This window comes from Notolepis coatsorum (genome assembly GCF_963971535.1).
Source record: "Notolepis coatsorum genome assembly, chromosome: 7".
Lineage (NCBI taxonomy): Eukaryota > Metazoa > Chordata > Actinopteri > Aulopiformes > Paralepididae > Notolepis > Notolepis coatsorum.
The window spans coordinates 132,432,748-132,458,469 of record NC_140171.1 but is presented as its reverse complement, the minus strand read 5'-3'; the positions used below and the strand labels follow the sequence as shown (position 1 = coordinate 132,458,469).

The window sequence follows — 25,722 nt, the reverse complement described above, 5'->3', positions numbered from 1 at the left end:
TCGTCTTTGTCCGAGAGACACAAGGAGACTGTGCTCCGCTTCGTCTTTGCTCAAAAGGAGGATGTTTACATCTTGATAACAGAAATTCTGAATCCATACTGGTCCATTCCATTTCCCAAAATGACAAACTTCGAACAACATGCAACGTGTGATAGTTTGAGCAAATGTCATGCTGCAGTTTAAGAGAAAATAAAGGACAGTTTTATAGTGATATTCCAACGTTCATCACTGTTCCTCGTTATTTGCCACTGATTTTAGAATGAAGAAGAAAACATCATAATTAATTGAATGATATGGAAGAATCATATAATTTTACACCTAGAGATCAGGACTATACCAGTACACAAATGGATCAGTCATCAGCTCTATTCTATTTTCAATCTTTCAAAATGTTCTTATGTACCCCAGTTGCTATTGCATGTACATGTGTTTCATTACACATATACCGGTATGTACATACTTACCAACTGTTTCGCCTGTTTTATAGCAACACTACTATCACCGACAAGCCGTAAGAAGGGAGATCCCCCCTTGAACGGCCCTTCTAAGGTTTCTCCCCTCCACGTTGCCTGTGGTGCTTTTTTCCTATTGCTAGGTTTTTAGTGAGTTTTTCCTTACCTTTGTGTTGGGTATGTCTGGGAGTGTTGCATTTATTTATTTTACATTTTATTTTGGATTTCATGGTGTTTTTTGTTTTGTTCTTGATTTATTGTGATGTTTCTTCTTGACTTGTTTAACTCATTGGACGCCAGAGGTCGCTGTGGGCATATAGGCCGTGAGTGCCAGCGCTTTGTTCAATGGGGATAAATGCCGGTGTTTGCAGTGCTAAAACTATATTAAATATTATAGCTATGGATCTAATAACAGTCGATTGTCATTGAGTTTCTTCTGGTCAAGATGCAAAAAACAGATAATTTTTTCTATATGAGTATTGTTGTGAAGGATCAGATTAAACCGAATATGTATATTTATTTATATATATATATTTAATTGTATTTGTATGTCGTTTGATATCCCCTGTATATTCCTTGTACAATATGCATTGAATATCCCCGTTTCTACTAAACAGCCCATAATAGTTTCATTCTACCATTGGACTAGAACCTGGCGCCAGGTTGCCATACCCCTAGGTTCAAGTTCAATCGTGCCGCCTAACATGTCGAGGCAGCCCCCGGTTCCGCGCAGTAATATGCCGGGCGAAATACGTGTGGTACTATTTGTTCATAGCGCATATATATATGAAACTTTCTTTTAGTCCAGTTCTTTACCCTCCAACAGAGTGACAGACGCAAAAGCCTCCCCACGAAGCACGTGCGGTGTAGTAAGGCCTACTTGGCCCAGAATAGGCATTGAGATATCGTGTAGATTAATAGTTGAATGGTCATAGTTTGGCACCATACCGTCGAGTTGGACGTATTCTATTAAGCTAATAATAGTCTATTTATGTATGGTGCATCGTTCGGTTTGAGTTCTACAGTTATCAGTACCCCCATCGTTCCTGACGTTATCTGGACGCTTATCCAGGCTGGTCAGACCCCTAGTGGTGATTGCATCCGAGGAGCTCCGGGTCAAGAGCGACTGGACCTGTATATTGGATTACTCTACCCGACGACGGCGAGCCTTCCACGGCTCTTGGATTATGCTTTATGTGCTTTGATTATTCCATGGATAAAGGCCAACACTGTCGAGTGTTGGAATTACCCCCCGGAGAGGACTACAGGTGAGGCGGCGCTCTACACGTGAGGTCGCACCACGTCTCTCCGTTGTGGACCGGCAGATACCGTTCCACAGAGGGTCCAGCTGTGTTCGTCTACGGCCCGAGGTTCTGTGGGCACTGGGTCTAAGACTTTGGATTCTCCCAAGACACCGTCGGCCAGATGGGATACCGCCAGCGACTTCTCTAACCCCCCCTCCTACTGTCTTACAACCAGCGGGACCCCCCCCCCCCCCTTTAGTGTATCCAGCTATAATTATTTAAGTACTATCGCTATCGTTTCCTAAATATTCCAGGTTGTATACTTACTCCCTGCGCAACCAGAGATTGGACATTCAATGTTGATTTACCTACGAATACTCATTTGCCATAAAAGTGCATACTTAACATTTCAAATCATAAATGTAATTAAGTGAATATTGTGTACACCCTTTGCTGTATTAAATATTCGATTTGGTCCATTTGTGTTGGTTCGTTTCATCAGGTGGGAAAGTGTTCATCATACTTATATCTTGTACTGGGTGGCCAGAAGTTAAAGTACATGAGGTAGTGGTATTAAATATCATATCTAACAATACAGTCAGGGAATTGTACCCCTCAGCTACAATTGGTCCTTCGAGCCGGATGGTAACTAGTGTAATATTAATATAGTGTTATTAATATCGAAATGGCCTATGATGAACACTCCACGAAACGATCCTCCTAACCTAGAACGCCCGCGGCGCAGACGACAGACACCTCAGTACTTAAAGGCTTACACTGTCAGTCAACTACCTAGCCTTCGACAAACGGTAAACGTAGAAAAAGTAGAAAGTAAAATCATGTCTGACCTTAACGACCAGGTTTCCCCGACCACAGAGGCCCTAGTAGGTCCTAATGTAACTGACCAAGCCCACGGTGGAGACCAGGAGGGAATTGACATGCCTTTACCCCCCGCCACTACTAAAGAAGTAGTCCCCGACACGCCCCGGGAGGAAGACAACCCTACAGAGAGAGAACTCTGCACGGAAGAAGAAGAGGAGAGCGCCGAGGAACTAGAGCTCCAGGACTCCCCAACGAGTACCCCCAGGAGCGGTTCACGCAGGAGCGGCTCACCTCCACTACCGCCTTCCCCCAGCGAAGCGGAGAGGATACTACAACAGGCGTTCCTCGTCAGCCTGACAGCCTCTACCGAACGCGATCGGCTCCAAGCACAGACGCTTAGCGAGCGCGAACGTCTCCAAGCCCAGGCGACCAGCGAGCGCGAACACCTCCAAGCACAGCAACGGAGCGAAGAACAGCGCACAAGTCTGGAGATGAGACGCTTCCAGATGGAAGAGAATATGGCAAGAGACCGCGCCGATGCCCAGCGCACCGCTGCCGGTGCCCAAAGAGACGCAGAGCGCGACAGACTACAAGCGCAACTAATAGAGCAGCTGATCAAAAGGACAACTCCCTCTCCCTCCGCCAGGGGCTCAAGGAACTCGTCGAGACAGCAGTCAAGAGCAGCGTCACCGCAACGAGCAAGCGACCCTGTTGATAGGCTCCGACCATGCAGAATTCATAGTCCCGATTGACCGGGTCCATACCGGTCCCCGAGGCTGTCCTGCAGCCGTCGAGACCCGCTTAGGATGGACATTACAAGGCCCCCTCGCTAAATCTCTCAACCGAACCGCAGCCACTAGCTGCTTCCACTCCCGAACGACAGAAGAAGACACCACTCTCTTGCAGCATGTCGAGAGGCTATGGACCCTAGAGACAATGCCCTTTAAGAACGAAAAGAAAGACATTCGCTCTAAAGAAGACATTTACGCCATCCACCTACTCGAGCAGGGGACAAAGAGAGTCACAGTCGGCGGAGTGATGAGATACGCAACTCCACTCCTGAGGAGAGAGGGAATGCCCCCCTTTCACGCAAAGAAAGACGCCACGGAGCGCTATCTACTGAACACAGAGCAGCGCCTAGCCAAAGACCCCGCTCAACAGAGTGTGTACCGAGCTGAGATTGAGAAGCTAATCACAGCGGGACACGTAACAAATATTGACATTAAAGAGGCCGATCAGACGACCGAATCATGGTACGTGCCGCATCACAAGGTCCATCACAATGGCAAGGATCGCATTGTGTTTAACTGCAGCTACCAGATCGGATCCCAAAATCTGAATAAAGAGCTCTTGCCTGGCCCCACACTCGGCCCCTCCCTACTAGGCGTGCTACTGCGCTTCCGCCAGGACAAGGTGGCTATAAGCGGGGATATCAAAGGGATGTTCTTGCAAGTGAGACTAGTAGAGGAGGACAAGCCTCTGCTACGGTTCCTATGGAGAGAGAAGATCGGAGATGAGAACCCATCCATCTACCAGTGGGAAGTACTCCCCTTCGGAACCACATGCAGCCCGTGTTGTGCTACATTTGCACTACAGAAACACGTCACAGAGGACCCAGCAGCAGATGAAGAGGTCCAACACAGTGTGAAGAACAGTTTCTACGTAGACAACTGTCTACAAAGCGTCTCGACTCAAGAAGAAGCCGAGGCTCTCCTAATCAAGTTACGCGCCTCCCTAATCAAAGGAGGCTTTGATCTCAGGCAGTGGGCCAGCAGTGACCCGCACGTATTGCGCAGCCTCTCCTCCGCAGACAAGGCTGCCAGCAGCGAGACCTGGATGGCGACAATCCCAGGAGAAGCCCAAGAAATGACACTAGGATTAGTCTGGCGCTTCAAAACAGACTCGCTCCACTATAGACACAAACCCTTGGCTCCAGAGCAAGGAAGGTCGGCGGCGATACCGACCACCAGACGGAGTGTGTACAGAACACTCGCCAGACAATATGACCCGCTGGGATGTATTCTACCTTACACCACCAGGGCAAAGATGATTGTACGAGCACTATGGGACAAGGACCAGGGCTGGGACGACCCAATACCCGCACACCTTGCCTCAACATGGAGAGAGTGGGAGACGGAACTCCGCTCACTCCCAGGTGTCAACATACGCCGCAGCTACTTCCCATCCACAGTGAGGCCAGAGACATGCGAGATTGAGCTACACGTCTTCAGCGATGCCTCCGAAGTAGCCTACGGATCGGTTGCTTATTTGCGTGCCCAAGAGATGGGAGGAGAGATACACACTGCTTTCATACTGGCCCGCTCAAGGATAGCCCCACGTAAGCAACAATCTATCCCACGTCTAGAGCTCTGTGCAGCCCTCGCAGGAGCGCATCTAGCCACGTTAATCCAACGTGAACTCACCATTCCGGTGCATAGAACAATCTTGTGGTCAGATTCCACGACAGTACTCACATGGATTAAGTCTGATTCATGCAGATACAAAGTCTTCGTGGGAGTCAGAGTCACCGAGATTCAGGAACTAACAGAAGAAGCAAGCTGGAGATATGTGGATACCAAACACAACCCAGCTGACGTCATCACCCGGGGAATGTCCCTGGATGACCTAACCCGTCACAACATCTACAGTGACGGACCAGCATTCCTCCAGCTCCCGGAAGGAGATTGGCCTACGCCCACCCCGAGGGAAGCAAGTAGAGAGGAGGCTGAGAACAAGAAGCCTATGTTCTGTGGACTGAGCACTGTCGCCTCCACAGACCCGAACATAGATGACTGCATTACCCTAGAGAGTGCGCAACAAAGGACATTCCTGCGGCACCACCCAGAGATTCAGTCCACCACTGACATGTCAGCAGCTGACTACGAAGAAGCAGAACTTCTTCTACTACAACGAGCCCAGAGAGACTCGTTCCCCGATGAGCTAGACTGTCTACAGGGAGGAAACCCCGTCCCATCAGACAGCAGACTGATTCACCTGGCACCAGAGAGTGACGCACATAATCTCATCAGAGTGGGTGGTCGCCTGCGGAGAGCCCCCGATCTACCAGATGACATTAAGCACCCGATCGTCTTGAACAGCCGACACAAGGTCACAGAGCTGATCATAAAGAAATACGACGAGGATGTGCACCACGCCGGAGCAGAGAGAGTCTTCGCGGAGATCAGACGTCGTTATTGGATATTACAAGGGAGAGAAGCAGTACGGCGCTTCCAGCGAACCTGTCTAGACTGCCGTAAGTGGCGCGCGCAGCCCAGCATACCACGGATGGCTGACCTACCCCCCTGTCGCCTCCGAATCGGCGACAAGCCATTCCACTCCACAGTTTTGGCCCGTTGTATATAAAAAGAGGAAGAGGCACCGAGAAGCGGTGGGGTATTGTATTCAAATGCATGACCACCAGAGCGATACATATCGAGCTCCTTCCGACCATGAGCACAGACTCATTCCTTATGGCCTTCCGGAGATTCATATCACGGAAAGGACAACCGTCTACATTGTTGTCTGATCACGGGACCAACTTCAAAGGCGGAGAAAGAGAGCTGAGAGAGAGCTTCCAAGCTATGGGCCCAGAACTTAAGACCCACCTCGCTCCAGCCCAGGTTGACTTCCAGTTTAATCCCCCGAACGCACCCCACTTCGGTGGAACCTGGGAACGAGAAGTACGTTCTATAAAGACAGCCCTGTATGCCGTACTCGGAGCCCAGACTGTGGCAGAGGAAGTCCTAATGACAGTCCTCACGGAGATCGAGGGAGTATTGAACTCCAAACCCCTCGGTTACGTCTCCAGTGATGTAGCAGATGTCGACCCAGTCACCCCCAACACACTCCTAATGGGGCGGCTGGACCCCGCGCTACCCCAGACAATGTACAGGCCCGAAGAAGCGAACGGCCGAAGAATGTGGAGGTACAGCCAAGTACTAGCTGACAAGTTTTGGAGCAGCTTCCTACTTCACTACCTACCGTCTCTACAGACCCGCCAGAAGTGGGTAAAAGAGAGAGACAATTTGACAGAAGGAACAGTCGTCATGATAGTTGACCAGTCACTCCCCAGAGCTATGTGGCCGGCTGGCCGCGTAAGCAAAGTGATCACCGGTGCCGATGGCAAGGTCCGAGCAGCTGAAGTACTCGTCCAAGGGCGCACCTACACACGGCCCGTGGCGAGGCTCATAGAACTGCCCCGACTCCCAGATACTATCGATGATGACCATGACCCTATGACTTTGTGAGTTGACTGACCTTACAGCGGACCTTGAGTGGAAGACAGTGCGGTTAATCTGTCTCTGCTTAGCTAATTAGGTGGGACTAATTAGGGGGCGGCTGTTGTGAAGGATCAGATTAAACCGAATATGTATATTTATTTATATATATATTTAATTGTATTTGTATATCGTTTGATATCCCCTGTATATTCCTTGTACAATATGCATTGAATATCCCCGTTTCTACTAAACAGCCCATAATAGTTTCATTCTACCATTAGACTAGAACCTGGCGCCAGGTTGCCATACCCCTAGGTTCAAGTTCAATCGTGCCGCCTAACATGTCGAGGCAGCCCCCGGTTCCGCGCAGTAATATGCCGGGCGAAATACGTGTGGTACTATTTGTTCATAGCGCATATATATATGACGCTCGTAAAGTAGAACTTTCTTTTAGTCCAGTTCTTTACCCTCCAACAGAGTGACAGACGCAAAAGCCTCCCCACGAAGCACGTGCGGTGTAGTAAGGCCTACTTGGCCCAGAATAGGCATTGAGATATCGTGTAGATTAATAGTTGAATGGTCATAGTTTGGCACCATACCGTCGAGTTGGACGTATTCTATTAAGCTAATAATAGTCTATTTATGTATGGTGCATCGTTCGGTTTGAGTTCTACAGTTATCAGTACCCCCATCGTTCCTGACGTTATCTGGACGCTTATCCAGGCTGGTCAGACCCCTAGTGGTGATTGCATCCGAGGAGCTCCGGGTCAAGAGCGACTGGACCTGTATATTGGATTACTCTACCCGACGACGGCGAGCCTTCCACGGCTCTTGGATTATGCTTTATGTGCTTTGATTATTCCATGGATAAAGGCCAACACTGTCGAGTGTTGGAATTACCCCCCGGAGAGGACTACAGGTGAGGCGGCGCTCTACACATGAGGTCGCACCACGTCTCTCCGTTGTGGACCGGCAGATACCGTTCCACAGAGGGTCCAGCTGTGTTCGTCTACGGCCCGAGGTTCTGTGGGCACTGGGTCTAAGACTTTGGATTCTCCCAAGACACCGTCGGCCAGATGGGATACCGCCAGCGACTTCTCTAACCCCCCCTCCTACTGTCTTACAACCAGCGGGACCCCCCCCCCCCCTTTAGTGTATCCAGCTATAATTATTTAAGTACTATCGCTATCGTTTCCTAAATATTCCAGGTTGTATACTTACTCCCTGCGCAACCAGAGATTGGACATTCAATGTTGATTTACCTACGAATACTCATTTGCCATAAAAGTGCATACTTAACATTTCAAATCATAAATGTAATTAAGTGAATATTGTGTACACCCTTTGCTGTATTAAATATTCGATTTGGTCCATTTGTGTTGGTTCGTTTCATCAGGTGGGAAAGTGTTCATCATACTTATATCTTGTACTGGGTGGCCAGAAGTTAAAGTACATGAGGTAGTGGTATTAAATATCATATCTAACAATACAGTCAGGGAATTGTACCCCTCAGCTACAAGTATAGTTTTCAACAAGCCACATCGTTTCAAATGGAGTGCAATAGCGGCTGCAAGGCGTTAGACGGCGGTATTGGACGTTTGCGATCTCGGACCCATTCCCAATGATAACATCAGGCTGGATGGATGAATTATGAATGGAAATATCGAATAAAAGAAATAACGACCAAAACCAGAGAAATCTCTGGTCTGGCGCACAGCGCATGGCGAGTTAAACCAACTTATCTCGGGTTTGGCCCCGAATGAGTTAAAGAAGACGTGTCCGGCCCATGGGGACATTAACGTGTGTTGTCAGGCCTTACAAATAATTTTTTTTTATTTGATACACCCCTTTGTACGCACTATTTGAACTCCCACTCCAACACTTGTGTGTGTGTGTGTGTGTGTGTGTGTGTGGCGCAGGCTCACCTCAAACAGCAGTCCATCTCCTGAAATTATGACTAGAGCGTCCCACTGCGACAGATCAGCCTCCCGCACCAACTCTCTGGCATGGTTCTGATGCTCTATAAACACACACACACACAATGTATTGATGAGAAAGAGTGAGTGAGTGAGCATTTTTTAATAGGCAGGAAGAACAGACACCTGGAACGATAACGCTTTAACCCTAACGCTTATTTATTAACCCTAACGCTTATTTATTAACCCTAACGCTTATTTATTAACCCTAATGCTTATTTATTAACCCTAACGCTTATTTATTAACCCTAACACTTATTCATTAACCCTAATGCTTATTTATTAACCCTAACACTGCAGGGCTCTGATGTCCACTTATTTATTGCACAAACTAGTCGTTACACTGCACCATCTTAAATACATACATACTGTCCTGTGACACTGCACCATCTTAAATACATACATACTGTGACACTGCACCATCTTAAATACATACATACTGTACTGTTACACTGCACCATCTTAAATACATACATACTGTCCTGTGACACTGCACCATCTTAAATACATACATACTGTGACACTGCACCATCTTAAATAAATACATACTGTACTGTGACACCACCATATTAAATAAATACATACTGTACTGTGACACTGCACCATCTTAAATACATACATACTGTACTGTGACACTGCACCACTTAAATACATACATACTGTACTGTGACACTGCACCACTTAAATACATACATACTGTACTGTGACACTGCACCACTTAAATACATACATACTGTACTGTGACACTGCACCCAGGGAACAAACTTAACTTTTTGACTTACCAGCCATTTGGCTGGTAGATTTTAAAAACTACCAGCCATCCAGATGTTTTACCAGCCAAAAATTATAAATAGCTTTTTAGTATATCGCCATGTGTTATTATTACTATATAATACTCTCGTATGCTATTTTCAATTAATATCATAAACAACATAAGGAATATTAGCATAATTTTGAGTGGACTGAAGGAATGAGTCAGCGTTAATAGTTTTAAATGCAAATAATTTATTGCGAATTTATTTACAATATGGAAGCAAAAGAATTAAAGAACATATTAAAACAACTTCAAACAAGATAAACAAATCCATACTTGCCACCTACAAGGCAACAAGGGATGTTAGCGGAGTCTGTAATGCATCCAGCCTTGTATGGAATAATAATATAATAATAGATAATAATAATAATACCGTCCACCCCTAATATAATATAATAATAATCTGGTCAGCAGCCTCCACTGATGTAGCGTGATTCAAACCCCCTCAATGTGCAGTTTCTAGTTAATCAGTTAGTCAGTTACGCAGCCTCCACTGATGTACAGTGACGAGTGAATCTGGTAGTTGGTTTATGACGTTACGAGTTAATCAGTCAGCAGCCTCCACTGATGTTATGACGTTACAAACGCGAAATAACATTATACATTATGCTCCGCGAAATAAAGAGAGCTTATTATTAATCAGTCAGCAGCAGCCTCCACTGATGTTATGATGTTACAAACGCGAAATCACATTATGCTCCGCGAAATAAAGAGAGCTTATTATTAATCAGTCAGCAGCCTCCACTGATGTTATGACGTTACAAACGCGAAATAACCAGGGTACAAAATATGCCTCCACATATTTGGTCAAATCAAATGCAAAATTAAATATCAGAGCACAATCAAAAACACGATTGCAGGTTTTTTTGTAGGCTAAAGAACGGATGAAGACAGACCTCGTGTGCGTCTCATGTTACAAACTTGATCTCGTGAGCAGAGCGCATCTCATTTACATTTAAAGGTTCATTGTTTGTAAACATTAGAACGGACACGTGAGACGTGACACACACACACACACAGTTTCACTTTCGTTTCAACTCACCACGCCCGCATCCAATAGGGGCCAGCTGCAGCCCCGGAGATTGTTCCAGATTGGGCAACTTTCGCCCGCTCCCACGACATTTCTCCCTCCAGCTGGAGGCTACTCATATCATATTAATGCCGACGCATGCAGTGGATTTTGTTGGCCGCCAGATGGCGCCCAGGCCTTAATTTATGACGGCCAAACATTAAATCTACCAGCCTGTGGCGGTGGGCGTGTGACTATTTTGTACCCTGACTGCACCACTTAAATAAATACATACTGTACTGTGACACTGCACCATCTTAAATAAATACATACTGTACTGTGACACTGCACCATCTTAAATACATACATACTGTACTGTGACACTGCACCACTTAAATACTGTACTGTGACACCACCATCTTAAATAAATACATACTGTACTGTGACACTGCACCATCTTAAATAAATACATACTGTACTGTGACACTGCACCATCTTAAATACATACATACTGTACTGTGACACTGCACCACTTAAATACATACATACTGTGACACCACCATCTTAAATAAATACATACTGTACTGTGACACTGCACCATCTTAAATACATACATACTGTACTGTGACACTGCACCATCTTAAATACATACATACTGTACTGTGACACTGCACCATCTTAAATACATACATACTGTACTGTGACACTGCACCATCTTAAATACATACATACTGTACTGTGACACTGCACCACTTAAATACATACATACTGTACTGTGACACTGCACCACTTAAATACATACATGCTACACTGCACCACCTTAAATACATACATGCTACATGATACACTGCACCACCTTAAATAAATACTGTGACACTGCACCACACCATCTTAAATAAATACATGCTACATGATATAATCATGCAAACTAATGTATGGGACATAGAAATAGCATACATTGCATAGACAATATATACACAAACATATACTGTACACATATATATACACATATATTGCATCCATACACATACATGATCGAATACATAGCTCTGTATTCATAAAGTACAATATGAAATAGTGTAAGGTGACAATAAATATCCACAGAAAAAAGCTATTCATATATGTAAAAAAAATATATATTGAGAGGAAGACTATGGGGTCCCTCACCAGTGCCAGGCCTGTAAGCTGCCGTCAAGTACAAGAAAATGCTATAGACAAGGTGCCAACCAGCCAAATACCAACATCACATAGCAGCGGTTCTCAACAGGGGTGCTGCAGAGAGCTGCCAGGGGTGCCTTGAGATAATACAAAAAAATTCAAAAAAAATCTTTTTGGATTACAGAAAATTATCACTAAAGTGCTATCTGTTGCAGCTGCACTGTTTTCCATGAAAATACCATATTTGGATAAGTTTGGCCATTTCTCAAAATCTGAAAATCATTATTTAATAAAACACAGAAAAGGAGCACCAAGTTACTCTGGATAAAAAAAATTACTTTACAGACAACATTGAGACAAAGCTTCCAGACACATCTCCATCCAAACTCTTGGAAGAACTCATTGAAATCTCATCTGATACCACCTGGAGAGCTAGTTTCAGAGTGTGGTGCTGAGTACCAAGTATCTCATGATGCAGCAGTTAAGGTGTTGATACCATTCAGCACCACATATCTGTGTGAAGCTGGCTTTTCATCCATGACAGCTCTGAAAACAAAATATAGGGCCAAGTTGAGCCTTGTCAAAGATCTCCCCACGTATTGACCGTATTATTAGCCAGCAGCAGCAGACCTCACATTGAGCTAGAAATGTCCACTGAGTGAACAAGTGCTTATTTTCTGTATTTATTTATATTTTTTGAGAAATGGTAACTTGGTGATCCTTTTCTGTATTTAAAAAAATACATGATTTTCTGTTTTTGAGAAATGGTCAAACTTATCCAAATATGCTATTTTTATGGAAAAGTGTGCAGCTGCAACAGATAACACTTTAGTGATCATTTTCTGTAATTTTATTTAAAGAAATATGCTATTTGATTTACTACTACAAGCAATGTAATGTCAACAGTACTAAGCCATTTAGACCTGAAACACCTGTTAATAATGCATTATAGCCTGCATATACACACAAATGTGTTTCCCGGTTTCTTAAATAAACATTATTTTGAAAGCAAGCACTTTTGTCATCATTGTAGCCAAAAAGGCAGGACCGAAAAAGTCTTTATCGTATGTAGGGGTGCCCTGGAATATTTTATTGAACACAGGGGTGCCTTGGCAGCAGACAGGTTGAGAACCCCTGACATAGACCACATAGAAAAGGGGAACACAGATGACAAGTGAATACACAGAGGATATAAACAATAAACGGAGGATATAAACTATAAACAGAGGATAAACTATAAACAAAGGATATAAACTATAAACAGAAGATATAAACTATAAACAAAGGATATAAACTATAAACAGAGGATATAAACAATAAACAGAGGATATAAACTATTTAAACAGAAGATATAAACTATAAACAGAGGATAAACAATAAACAGGGGATATAAACAATAAACAGAGGATATAAACTATAAACAAAGGATATAAACTATAAACAGAGGATATAAACTATAAACAGAGGATATAAACAATAAACAGATCCAATAAACAGAGGATATAAACTATAAACAGAGGATATAAACTATAAACAGAGGATATAAACTATAAACAGAGGATATAAACTATAAACAGAGGATATAAACAATAAACAGAAGATAAACAATAAACAGAGGATACAAACTATAAACAAAGGATACAAACTATAAACAAAGGATATAAACTATAAACAGAGGATATAAACTATAAACAGAGGATATAAACTATAAACAGAGGATATAAACTATAAACAGAGGATATAAACAATACACAGAGGATATAAACTATAAACAAAGGATATAAACTATAAACAGAGGATATAAACTATAAACAGAGGATATAAACTTGTCATCTGTGTTCACCCTTTTTCCTGTTCTCCATTTCATCTCTGTTCTCCTTTATACTATATGTCCAGTATATGTGCGGTCTATGCAATGTATGCCTTTCTATGTCACACATAGACTCGGTTCGCATGATTGCATCATGCAAGTGTTGTGTTTATTTAAATTGATTTTGTGCAGTGACACATTAATCTGATGAAAGGTGTTGCTCGGAACGTAATTACTAGTTGGTGCAATAAACAAGTGGACATTGGAGCTCCTACTGAGACGTTTCCAAATCCCTCTTTTCCTGTCACCCATCCCCCTTCAGTGATGGAATTGAAGTAGTGTCGGGGAAAGCTGATATACTGTCTTAAATGAAGTGTCGATCGCACTGCCAATTAGATCAGAGGGGCTGAATTACCCCCAGAGCACTCCATCAAATTAAACTGGAGATGACTAATTTAATGAAGTGGGGCCTGTGTGTGACAGGGCTAGTCCTCACTTAAAGATCATACAAAGGGCCATGTTAGGAGACTAGGAAGACCTCTATATTTTTTATGCTCGCTTATGCCTGCATTTTTTACTGCTGTGAAGCACTTTGAACTGCAATTTCTGTATTCAAAGTTCTATACAAATAAAGTTTATTATTATATTATTATTAAGATAATGTAATATTTACTCTGATAAAGAGAACATCCAACCCTATAGTGAAAAGCATGGTATGATGAGGTATACAAAGGAATTTGAAAGAAACGCCTGCTCTCTCTCTTGGTATAGTCCAACTTGGAGTAATAATTATAGTTTTAAAATGATGGGATGGCAAGGGAATTGGGCAATTCATTATATTTTTGTCCCGAGGATAAGAATATTAAAGATATTTGAAGAACTTGTCATCATGTACAATATCCCCTGTAAACATTATTATGTCTTTTTATACTTATAGTTCAAGAGCTTTATTGGATCTAAAAACAACCCATGGCCATCCCATCCCAGCCTTATCCTCACTGGGGAAAGCTCCAATAAAAAATCCCTTTGGAATGGGAATCATGTCAGAAATGTACGACTTGTTCATTGATCGATCACTTTAATCCTCATAATCTAAATTGAAAGCATGGGAGGATGATATAATCTCTCAATCTTGACCCTCCAATCACAAGTGTTGCTTACCTTACACGTGTTGTATAGGTGCAGTGAATACGCAGCTTTACCTCCACACCAAACCCTCTGCTCCCCTCCCTCCCCCCTGCCTCACCCCTCCCTCACTACCTGCCTCCAGGACATAAAAACATGGATGACCACCAACTTCCTTCAACTCAACAGCAAGAAGACCGAATTAATAGTTGTAGCCTCCCCAGCCCCCCTCCAAAAGATTGTTCTCTCCGTGGATGGCTACTCCATCTGCCCCTCCACGGAGGTAAGGAACCTGGGCATAATACTGGACTCGACCCTCTCATTTCACCCTCACGTCAAGTCTGTCACCAGATCCGCCTTCTTCCACCTCAGAACCATTTCCCACCTCCGACCCTCACTCTCCGACACCTCAGCGGAAACACTCATTCACGCCTTCATCACTTCCCGCCTCGACTACTGTAACGGAATCCTTCTTGGTGCTTCCAAGAAGGTTCTGGATCGCTTACAGTACATCCAAAACTCTGCTGCGAGGGTCCTCGCGCGCACCAAACCCTGGCAGCACATCACCCCCACCCTGCAAAAACTCCACTGGCTCCCCATCAACTACCGAATCCCCTACAAGATCCTCCTCCTCACCTACAAATCCCTGCATGCGTGGTCCCTTCCTACCTGACCAACCTACTTCACCCCTACACTCCAGCACGAGGCCTCCGGTCCTCCAACTCCTCACCATCCCCTGCACCAGGCGTTCCACACTGGGAGACCAAGCTTTCGCTGTAGCTGCACCCAGGCTGTGGAACTCCCTCTCCCCCTCCATCCGAGGCTCTGACACCATCAACCTCTTCAAAACCCACCTAAGAACACACCTGTTCACACTTGCCTTCACGCAACACGGCCCTGCTCCCAAGTAGCCCAGCGCCTGACTCTTTTCTTTTAACACATTCGGGGCCAGACCAGAGATATCTCAGGTTAACTCGCCATGCGCTGGCTGCCAAACCCGAGAAATCTCGGGTTTTAATCGTTATTTCTTTTTTTTTAGCTATATCCATTAATTTTTCATTTATCCAGCCTGATGTTATCATTGGGAATGGGTCTGAGCTCGCAAAGGGCAAAAACCGCCGCCTACGCCTCCTGGCCGGTATTGCACATCATTGGAATCCCTCTGGCTGGGGCTGTGCATCGATCTAAGAAGTCCGGTCCAGGTTTTCCTTCTCGGGCAAGAGTAACGTTTATCACACATGGACTGGGGACACTCGGAGAAGCGTGGATTATGTGTTTTGGACATATAACGTTGGATCAATAAACGCGATCAATATTTGGAATGGCGATCAGGAATAGGATTCATCTTTTTGCATTACATCAGATGTGAGGTAAGGACTCGATGTTACCAATCTTGGGTTGATCAGATGTTTCTTTCACCGCCATCGGAGCGTGTGTGTGTGTGTGTGTGTGTGTGTGTGCGGTTTGCGCCGACCAAAGTATGGAGAAGCAATTTTTCAGACCCCGCTTCTGTTCGTGCATGATTACACATAATATCGCTAATCTAGCGTTTATTTGAAAACTATTCATAAATCAAGCGACAAATGGCACGATTTCTAAGGAAATGCATTGAAGCTCGATTTGCTGGAGTTTATTGAGATTAGACAGAACGCTCTAGAAATATATTCATATTCACCACGGTATAAAACGGAAATGTATGCATGAAGAAATTATCTGTTTTGTGCATGTTGACTGGAAGCAACTCACTGACAATCAATGTGTTAATTAGATCCATAGCTATAATATTTCATATATTTTAAGCAATTGCAAGTAAAGCTATCCCTACATTGGATAAAGCACTAGCGTTGACGGCCCATCAGCGCCCTCTGCTGTTGGCCCCCAATGAGATTAAGCCACAGATCCCGTTGTTTTTGTTGTTTGTTTGTTTGTTTGTGTTTGTTTGTTAATTTTCTTGTTACCACTTCATCCAATTGGACAGCACCTTGCTTCCTTTTTTTTTATCTTGTTTGTTTTTTTCCTGTTGTTACTATACACATATTAATAATCTTTTTCTAATTTTTATTTACCCTTTTTATATAGCGTCTCTCTCCTTGTACAGTGTCCTTGAGTCTGAGAAAGGCGCTTCTCTCTTCAAATCCAATTTATTATTATTATTAACACTTTCAATACCAACAACGCTATATGTCGTTTGTTCATGCCGACCGTTTATTGCCAACGATGCGATATAGCGTATTTCTTTTATTCACGATTTTAATTCATATTTCATCAATCTAGTATCACGTTAACAGTTTCAGTGCCGGCCAGTTAACATTGAAAACCCTGTTGAGTGCCATCATCCACTTCAATGTTAGCATTAAAAACGCCTAATCTATGTTTTAAATTATGGCTATGTGTCTAATCTGCCCGTCGCTTATCAATGACTTGTTTGCAACAAACGGATTTTTTTTTTTTTAATCGGTTCATATCCTTTTTATAGCATTTCGAAAAGCTATCGTTCTCTCGAAACTTTTCTGAAAATTTTAAGATTCCCCCATAAACAGCATTTATTGGAATATTCTCGAATACACTAGACACATTGTCATTTGTCGGCCTATTTATGAATCGTTTTCAAATAAACGCTAGATTATCGATAGTATATGTGTACTTATGCACGCTATAGACAAGCTGAAAAATCTATTCTCTCGTTTCCTCAAGATCACACACAGCCACACACACATAGGGACACGCTGTTATCTCAGTGAATACAGCTCCGATTACCCCAAGACTGGTAACATAGACTCCTTACCTTAGATCAGATGTTCTCCAAAAAGATTATTCCAATTCCTGATGGCCATTCCAAATATCGATCACGCTTATTGATCGATTATTGGCTGCTGTAAATATATATTCCACGCTGCTTTCCGTCTCGCGATCAGATCCCTCTTGATCAGACGGCTCGCCAGCACAATGGAGCCAGTTGGCTCCACCTCTACAGATCCCAGGTCAGTCTAATCGACTGACCTGCAGTTACACAGGGATAGACGATAGGGGGCGCTTTTTCCCCATCTGAGCTCCTGGAGGGGCTGCTGTAGCAACGGGAGACTGTTGATGAAATAAATAAATTCAGATCGCTAATAAAAAATAAAACGACATTTGTCGTCGGCGGCACTCACCGGGGGGGCTGATAAAACGAGATATGTCGTCGCTGGCACTCAATGTGTTAATGTACTGTAACAGAGCTCAAATTCAAACCAGTAACACACCGTTTAAAACTGCTGCAATACAGTTGTAGTGAAGACGAGGGCATTTTTTTCCCATTGCAACACATTTCTGTCTTGCTTATTTTATGTTTTTTTTTTTTTTTTACTCTTGCTAGTTTTGATCTACTTTTACACTGTAGCGCTTTGAGATTTGTTCCACAATTATAAAGCGCCTCTATAAATCAAATATATTATTATTATTATTATTATATGGAAATCAAATGTCCAAGAATTTGTATTATTTTGGGAAGAAGTTTGAGGAGATTTGATCAATCTTATTAGCTGTGGAAGGTATTTTTTTTTTTGGCATATATCCGCAGGAACAGAATATAAAATGTAAGAGAGGAAACTTGTGCCTTTTGCACATTCTATATATAAAATAATCTGGTGCTCTTCAAGGACAGGGAACATAATATGGGATTAAATATAGTGACTGTCCAGCTTGCTAAAAAAGTCTGAAAAATAATCTGAGGCTCTCTGAAAATCATTGTAATCCCTGCCTTAACCCTTTCACTACCACACTACAGAAGGTTAACCTTTCACTACCACACTACAGAAGGTTAACCTTTCACTACCACACTACAGAAGGTTAACCTTTCACTACCACACTACAGAAGGTTAACCGTTCACTACCACACTACAGAAGGTTAACCTTTCACTACCACACTACAGAAGGTTAACCTTTCACCACCACACTACAGAAGGTTAACCTTTCACTGCCACACTACCAAAGGGTTAACCCTTTCACTACCACACTACAGACGGTTAACAGTTAACCTTCTGTAGTGTGGTTGTGAATGGGTTAACCCTTTGGTAGTGTGGCAGTGAAAGGGTTAAAGGATCCCCCCCCCCCATCTTATTAAATAATATTATTATAATATTTGTTTTATCCCGATTCATCTCATATGTTGGACGAGTCCGGGGAGGGATAATAATAGCCTCTGCAACTGTTTTAGATGAATGATGTGCAATATGAGTATTTAGGTATTGTAAATTCTAGTCTAATGTACCCGTTGTTGTTTCTTTAATTATTACTATTATTTTAACATGTATGTAATATGATTTTATTAGTTATATTTATGTATATATAGGGTATCTAAAAGCACATAATGTAATTTTTTCTCTGTTTTTTTTTACCTTTGAAAACATGTTGAAAACGAAATAAAGATATTGCTGGGGGGAAGAATGTAAGGGTATGTTTTGTGGAGTACTAAACTATTCTAAAGTGAAAAAAAACATTGGTGGTGTAAATGGATCAAAATAGTCAATAAAAAAAGCAAGTAAAGAGTAAAAATACAATGACAAAAATATCTACATTCCCTCAAAATGGTGCCAATGTGTCATGGTGCTCAGGGAATTGCCCTGTTTTTTTTTAACTACCTACTGAGGTTGGAAGGGAAGGTATAGAGTAGACCCACCAAGTCAGATCTGAACAGCAGTCTACATGGTCTCTTCTACATTGACTCAACTATTCACACATTCAGATTGTTCACAATGATCTTGACCCAAAAAAGCATCTGAATGTTGAGTTCACCTTTAGTCATATACTGAAATGCAACAAAGAAGGGTTTAGAGTTAGTTAGTTAGCTAGTGCTTTCTGCAGACTCAGCTAAGTTTAATGAGTTATTGTGGCTCTTGTTTAAGGTGCTTTCTGCAGACTCCACTCCACTAAGTTTAATGAGTTTAATGGCCAGGTAAGGAGAGACAATCATATCATATGGCAACCTACTGACTGTAGTCAACAGTATTCCAGTACTTGACCAGTAAAGTGCAGTTTATTGGCCAATAAAGTGCAGTTCAGTTGGAATTGGTCCAGTGGTTTGAACCTTCCTACGGTGAGTCCAGATGTGATCGACCGAGCTTGTCGTATAGTATTATCTCAATGTTTATTACATGATTTTATTACGTTTACATAACAACAATGTATGTTGTTGTGCATTTGAAAAGCCATCCCCCCCTCCCCTACTCCCTCTCTGATGATTAAATTAAATGTATAATGTGTCACTCACTCATGTATTAAACATCTTTCCTTCTGTGGTTCTCCCTCTTTCTCTGCCCCCCCCCCCCCCCTCTTTCTGGGGTTAAAGGGCATATAGAATCTGAGAAAAACCACTGGAGTGCATCGGACCGTCACTCTGCAGTCTCTTCTGATACAACTCCCTCCATCACAATCGCTCTCCATCATCTCATCATTCAGCACATTCACTTTGGCGCCATCTGTATTTTTGTAGATCGCCAAAAACTAATTTCATTGAGCTGATGACTAATTAACTTCCATGTGTTTAAAAACACAAAAACGGCGGCTAGGTGGTGTAGTGGGCAAGGCGCTCGCCATCAACGCTGGAGACGCTGGGTTCGAGCCCAGCTCTCGGCGTTGCTATCAGCTTGGCTGGTCGTTCACACTAACACAATTGGCAGTGTTAGGGGTGGGAAAGCTGATGGGTGGGTCCTGGGCGTTGTGGACAGCGACCCCTACAGTTCGGTCGGGGCGCCTGCACAGCGAGGATAGGATCTGGAGAAAGGTAGTGTGACCTTCCACACGTTACACTCTCCCGGTGAGAATCTGCGCTGCCAGGCTGGCTGCCGGTTGGCTGCACAGTCTCCGGCCTCCCGGACCAACAGTAGGGGGGGGGGGGGTGCGCAACAACCAGGAAGGGGGTTGGGAATTGGCATAACGACTAACAGTGGGATGGGAGAAAAATCGGAAAAAGGAGGGGGGGAAAAGATAATAAAAAAAAATTAAAAAAATACGATGGCGGTGAGAAACATCTCAGTTAATCATTGTATCTTTTGATAGTGTGTTCTGCCTGTCGTTTCGGTTCTTGAAGTTGCATTCTATAGCTACATTTTAACTAAGGCTGAGACCACTTATCGATTTATCGCTAATTATCGATAACTGCGTGAAATCGATAAGTGGTGTCACTTATCAATTTTTTTGCGTGTAATTATTCTTTATTTTTTTTTACATACATTTAAAAAAAAATTACTCAATCAGCGCCAGACCAGAGGATAGTCGGGTTATCTCGCCACCCGTTCAGCGCCAGACCCGAGTATAGTCGGGTTTTCATCGTCATTTATTTTATTCGATATTTCTATTCATTACAGGCACACAGACTCGGGGTTAACATGGGGAATCATCCTGAGAATGCCAAAGTGCAATACCGGCCGCATCCTCCCAGGTGGCAGTATCAAGCACCCTTTGAAACCTTATATCTTGGCCTGTGCAACATTCAAATGTCTCTGGGCGCACTTTTATTTGTCAGGCGAGTCGAGCGGGTATCCCGATCGCATTGAGAAGCGTCAAATGCCCCGGATACATCTGTTGTGGTGGATTATGTTGGCGACACAATGGACACCAATACTTGGGACTCGCGATCAGACAATTGGAATATTCTTTTTGGTGTACCTCCTAGTGATATCAATCCTGCTTTGATCCAACCATGATTTCACCTCGATCGCAACGTGTGTGTACTCCACAACGTATGCCGTTGGTGACGATCAAAGCATCAAAAAACTACCCCCCCCCTTTCATGCATTCATGATGAAACATAATACCTATTATATACATTTGATTTGGAAATAGTAGCATGTCCAGGCGAGAAACGGCAACGCTTTTAGTGAAATTCACGTTTTGCTGCATATCGTCGTTTTCTGGGATTAGACAGGATCACTCTAAAACTATACTTATATTCACCACGGTATAACACGTGAACGTATTGATGAAAAAATTTATTATTTTTCACATATTGAACAATAGATAGTTGATGTCAAATGGGCCATAGTATTGTATCCATAGCTATAATATAGAATATAGATATAGCCCTGCAAACACTGCCACTTATTCCTATCTTTTATAGCGTTGGCGTGGTAGGAACAAATGATGCTCAAGTCAGTGGCGTCCAATGAGTTAAAAAAGAAAATACAAATTATTTAACGTTAATTCGTGTGTGTGTGTGTCATGGGCCAACTACAGCATCGCAAAAACTACAGTGAGTGCACGTGACACACACACAAACTAACGTTAAATATATACTACATATATATTTTTTTGTGAAATAAGTATTTAAAACTTTTTTAAAGTATTATTATTTTTACACATGCAAAAACGAAACAAATAATAAAACGATATTTATCGATAATTTTGTCCCGATTTATAGATTCTTCCAAATGGCATATAGTCTCAGCCTTAGTTTTAACACAAGTGAACGGCTACGCATCAGTACCAAGAAGGGTAAATTAACGAGATGGGGTATAACACATGCAGTTATAATGTGTCCGCATTTCCATTCCATTCCCAAGACTCCACCAGCGCAATCTGAGCATGTGTAGTACGCTCCTCTTGCCCTTTGACACTGTTGTGTCCATGTCTTCGCACACAACAGCACAGGGCAGCAGTGTTATCCCTTTCACACACACAGACACACAGACAGACACACAGACGGAGCCCTCAAGGGAGGCATCCGATTACTAGCCCTCTCTCCTTACTTTCCCCTCCCTTCTGTCCCGCAGAAGAGAAATCAATTCCTCCTTTATCAGTCTGCTCACATCTCCTTTACCTACTATATATGCAGAGCCTGTCAACTAAGAGGATTGAAGGGCTGCAATCAGCAGCAAGACGGTAAAACTACAGTAAAACATCACGGCAGAGATGGAGGATGGTGTAAAAACTACAGAGTGTAGAGATACGGCAGTGATGGGGGATGGTGTAAAAACTACATAGTGTAGAGATACGGCACAGATGGAGGATGGTGTAAAAACTACATAGTGTAGAGATACGGCACAGATGGAGGATGGTGTAAAAACTACAGAGTGTAGAGATACGGCAGAGATGAGGACAGTTTCGAAGCGTTTTATTATCATTCAGCGCCTTTTATGGTTTAGATTAATGGTGTAAAAACAGAGTGACTCCAGGAGGGAAGAGAGCGAGTTAGGAGGAGGGACAGTATATGGTGCTTTCAGCGATTCTTTATGGGGGACAGTGTTTGAACAAGAGAGGAGAAGAGAGGTGAAGAGAGGAGAGGGAGGGTGGAACGCCCTACCCAAAGCTGTAAAGGAATGTGAATCACTACCCACTTTCAAAACCACTCTCAAAGAACACCTAAGGGAGACTACAATTCGAAACTGGCCCCTGTAAATGTCCTAACCCAACCCCCTCCAATGTACAGTAAATGACCAAGTATGGTTGTCAATATTCCAATGTACAGTTTTGCTTGTACAGTTGTACAGTGTTCCCCACCCACCCCTCCTACCCAACCCGCCCCCCCCCCCCCCCCACCCACCCAACCACCTCCAATGTACAGCCCTCCCACCCCCCCAACCCCACCTGCCCAACCTCCCCCAATGTACAGTTTTGACGTCAAATGTATATACCCTCTTTTCTGGACTCTTTTTGTATCACAAACAGTACTGTATTTGCAAATCTGGTATGTCATAAATGTATAGATGTAGCAGTACTGTCTATCTGTATGTCATGTATGTCATATACTGTATGTCCTGATTAATTGAAAATGGGGGACCCTGATGTAAACTAGACGAAAGTCTTTCTCTGGTCTGCATCCCCTTAACAATTGTGTGTATTGAGCTGTACTGTACCCATTCTGCAATCTGTTAATAAAGTTTTCAATCAATCAATCAGGGAGACATAGGAAAGGTGAGAGGAGGAGAAGAGAAAAGATTACATCATCAAGTTCACAGACGATACCACAGTTGTGGGTCTCATAACAAACAACAATGAGTCTGCCTACAGGAGGGAGGTGGAAGACCTTACAGCCTGGTGTGACAACAACAACCTGGCGCTCAACAAAGAAAACAAGAGAGATCATAGTGGATTTCAGAAGATCAAGGCCTGACCACTCCCCTCTGCTCATCAACAACGAGGTAGTGGAGAGGGTCACTGAGTTCAAGTTCCTGGGTCTCAGTGTGAGTGAGACCCTGTCCTGGAGCACCAACACCGCCTCAGTGATCGGAAAAGCTCAGCAACGCCTATACTACCTAAGGAAGCTGAAGCAGGCTGGCCTGCCACGAAATCTCCTTGTCAACTTTTATCATTGTGCGGTTGAGAGTGTGCTGACCTACGGTGTGTCTGTGTGGTTCTCCAGCTGCACAAAGGCAGAGCAAGAGGCTCTAGAGAGGGTGGTGAAGGCGGCAGGCAGGATCATCGGGACTCCTCTACCAAACATCACCTCCGTCTTCACCTCCCGCTGCCTCCACCGCTCCAAGTATTATCAAGGACCAGTCTCACCCAGCACATCGCCTCTTTCAGCTCCTTCCCTCAGGGAGAAGATACCGGTCCATACATGCCAAGAGTTCAAGATTTATGAACAGCTTTTTCCCCCAAGCAGTCAGACTGTTAAACTCTCATTGACTGTCCCCTCACGTGCACATGCACTTTACCCGGACTTGATAACCACTATGTTACCGCTCATCATGCACTTTATTATTTAAAATATTCTGTTATATGTACATTGTTATGTGTTACATGTATGTATATTGTACTACGGTCTGTGGGAGCTCCCCTGAAATTTCGTTGTATACTTGTGTGCAATGACAATTAAAAGTCTATTCTAAAAGAAAGGAAAAAAGAGAAGAGATACGTAGAGATATGTTATCCAGTTCAGTTTCACCCTCTGGCTAGAAGCAGTCATTAGGCACATTAGAGTGTAACTCTGGTCAGAAGCTTGTGTGTGTGTGTGCGTGTGCGTGTGCGTGTGTGTGTGTGTGTGTGGAGAGAGGGCCTTTGCTGTCCCACTTAAGTATTGTAACAAACACTGGACAAAAACACAATCCCTGGACAAAACACTCCTCCAGACCTCACTCTTCAGACCTCACTCTCCAGAACTTACTCTCTGTTCTACAAAAAGCATCTGCAGGTCCACCTCCCTCTCTGCTGCTCTAGTACAGACTCTGACATGACTTCTTTTAAGTAGCTACACAGAGTCCCGCTGTGTTCAGTGCAAGTACTCTCCCAAAAAATAAAGCAGGTGATGACAGCTCAACAGCACTCCAGCCATGTGTGTGTGTGTGTGCGTGCGTGCGTGCGTGCGTGCGTGTGAGAGAGAGTTAATACAGTTAGAGGGCACTTTGAATTGTTAATACTTACTATACTTCAGACAAGAAATGGAAAGCTTGCCAATGTTCATGAAGCAGAATTAGCCGATAATAAATGTTCCCAATGATAAATCCCTATACGGGTGGACCGCGCAGGAAACTAAAGTGACGTCAGACTACACCTCCCTATACTGTGATACCTTAGAATAACCTCCCTTAGTACATTTTTGTTGGTATCATTGCTTTAACATGGCTTAATAAAAAGGGTAAAATAAATTGTGTAATCAGAAGTTTACATTTGCCGCATGTCTTTCCCCCCATATCTTCTCCCGACCTTCCTCTCTGCTCTCCGTCGGTCATGTCTGATCTGTAAAAACGCTAAAAATGTAAATTAAAAAAAATTCAAAATAATAGTCAACAGTTATTATTTTGCTTCATATAGGCTACTTTGATTTTTTTATGCTAAATGCATATTACTCTGGACCCGTTTACAGTATATATAAAAACATATGGGTACAGTTCAGGCCAAAGAATCCGTCGAGCATTAACAAAATATGTATATAAAATTAAACAAGTACAAGCAACATCTAAAATATCAGTTCAAAACTTTATAACAGAATGAAATGTTCTCATTTCAAGGTTTTCTGTATTTCCTTCCATTTGTACGGGGCGTAACATTTTAAAAACATTTTGCCAAGCTGAATCTTTACACATGGTGTATCTATTCTAAAGTATTCCTGTGACCTAGTATGCTAGTACCATTATGTTCTGTATTTAAAAGCAATCAAAGAGCAGCGATAATAGGG

General features: G+C 43.2%; 1 protein-coding gene across 1 annotated transcript in view; it reads right to left on the bottom strand.

Moving 5' to 3' along the window:
* The window catches only part of LOC311231772 (sphingosine kinase 1-like), a gene marked incomplete at both ends in the record, with an annotated part of 112,802 nt that overhangs the window by 14,712 nt on the left and 72,368 nt on the right, over nt 1-25,722 (bottom strand). The window contains one exon of the mRNA XM_084318400.1: nt 8,664-8,758. Within this exon, the coding sequence (XP_084174526.1) occupies nt 8,664-8,758 (95 nt within the window). The remainder of the gene's footprint in view (nt 1-8,663; nt 8,759-25,722) is intronic.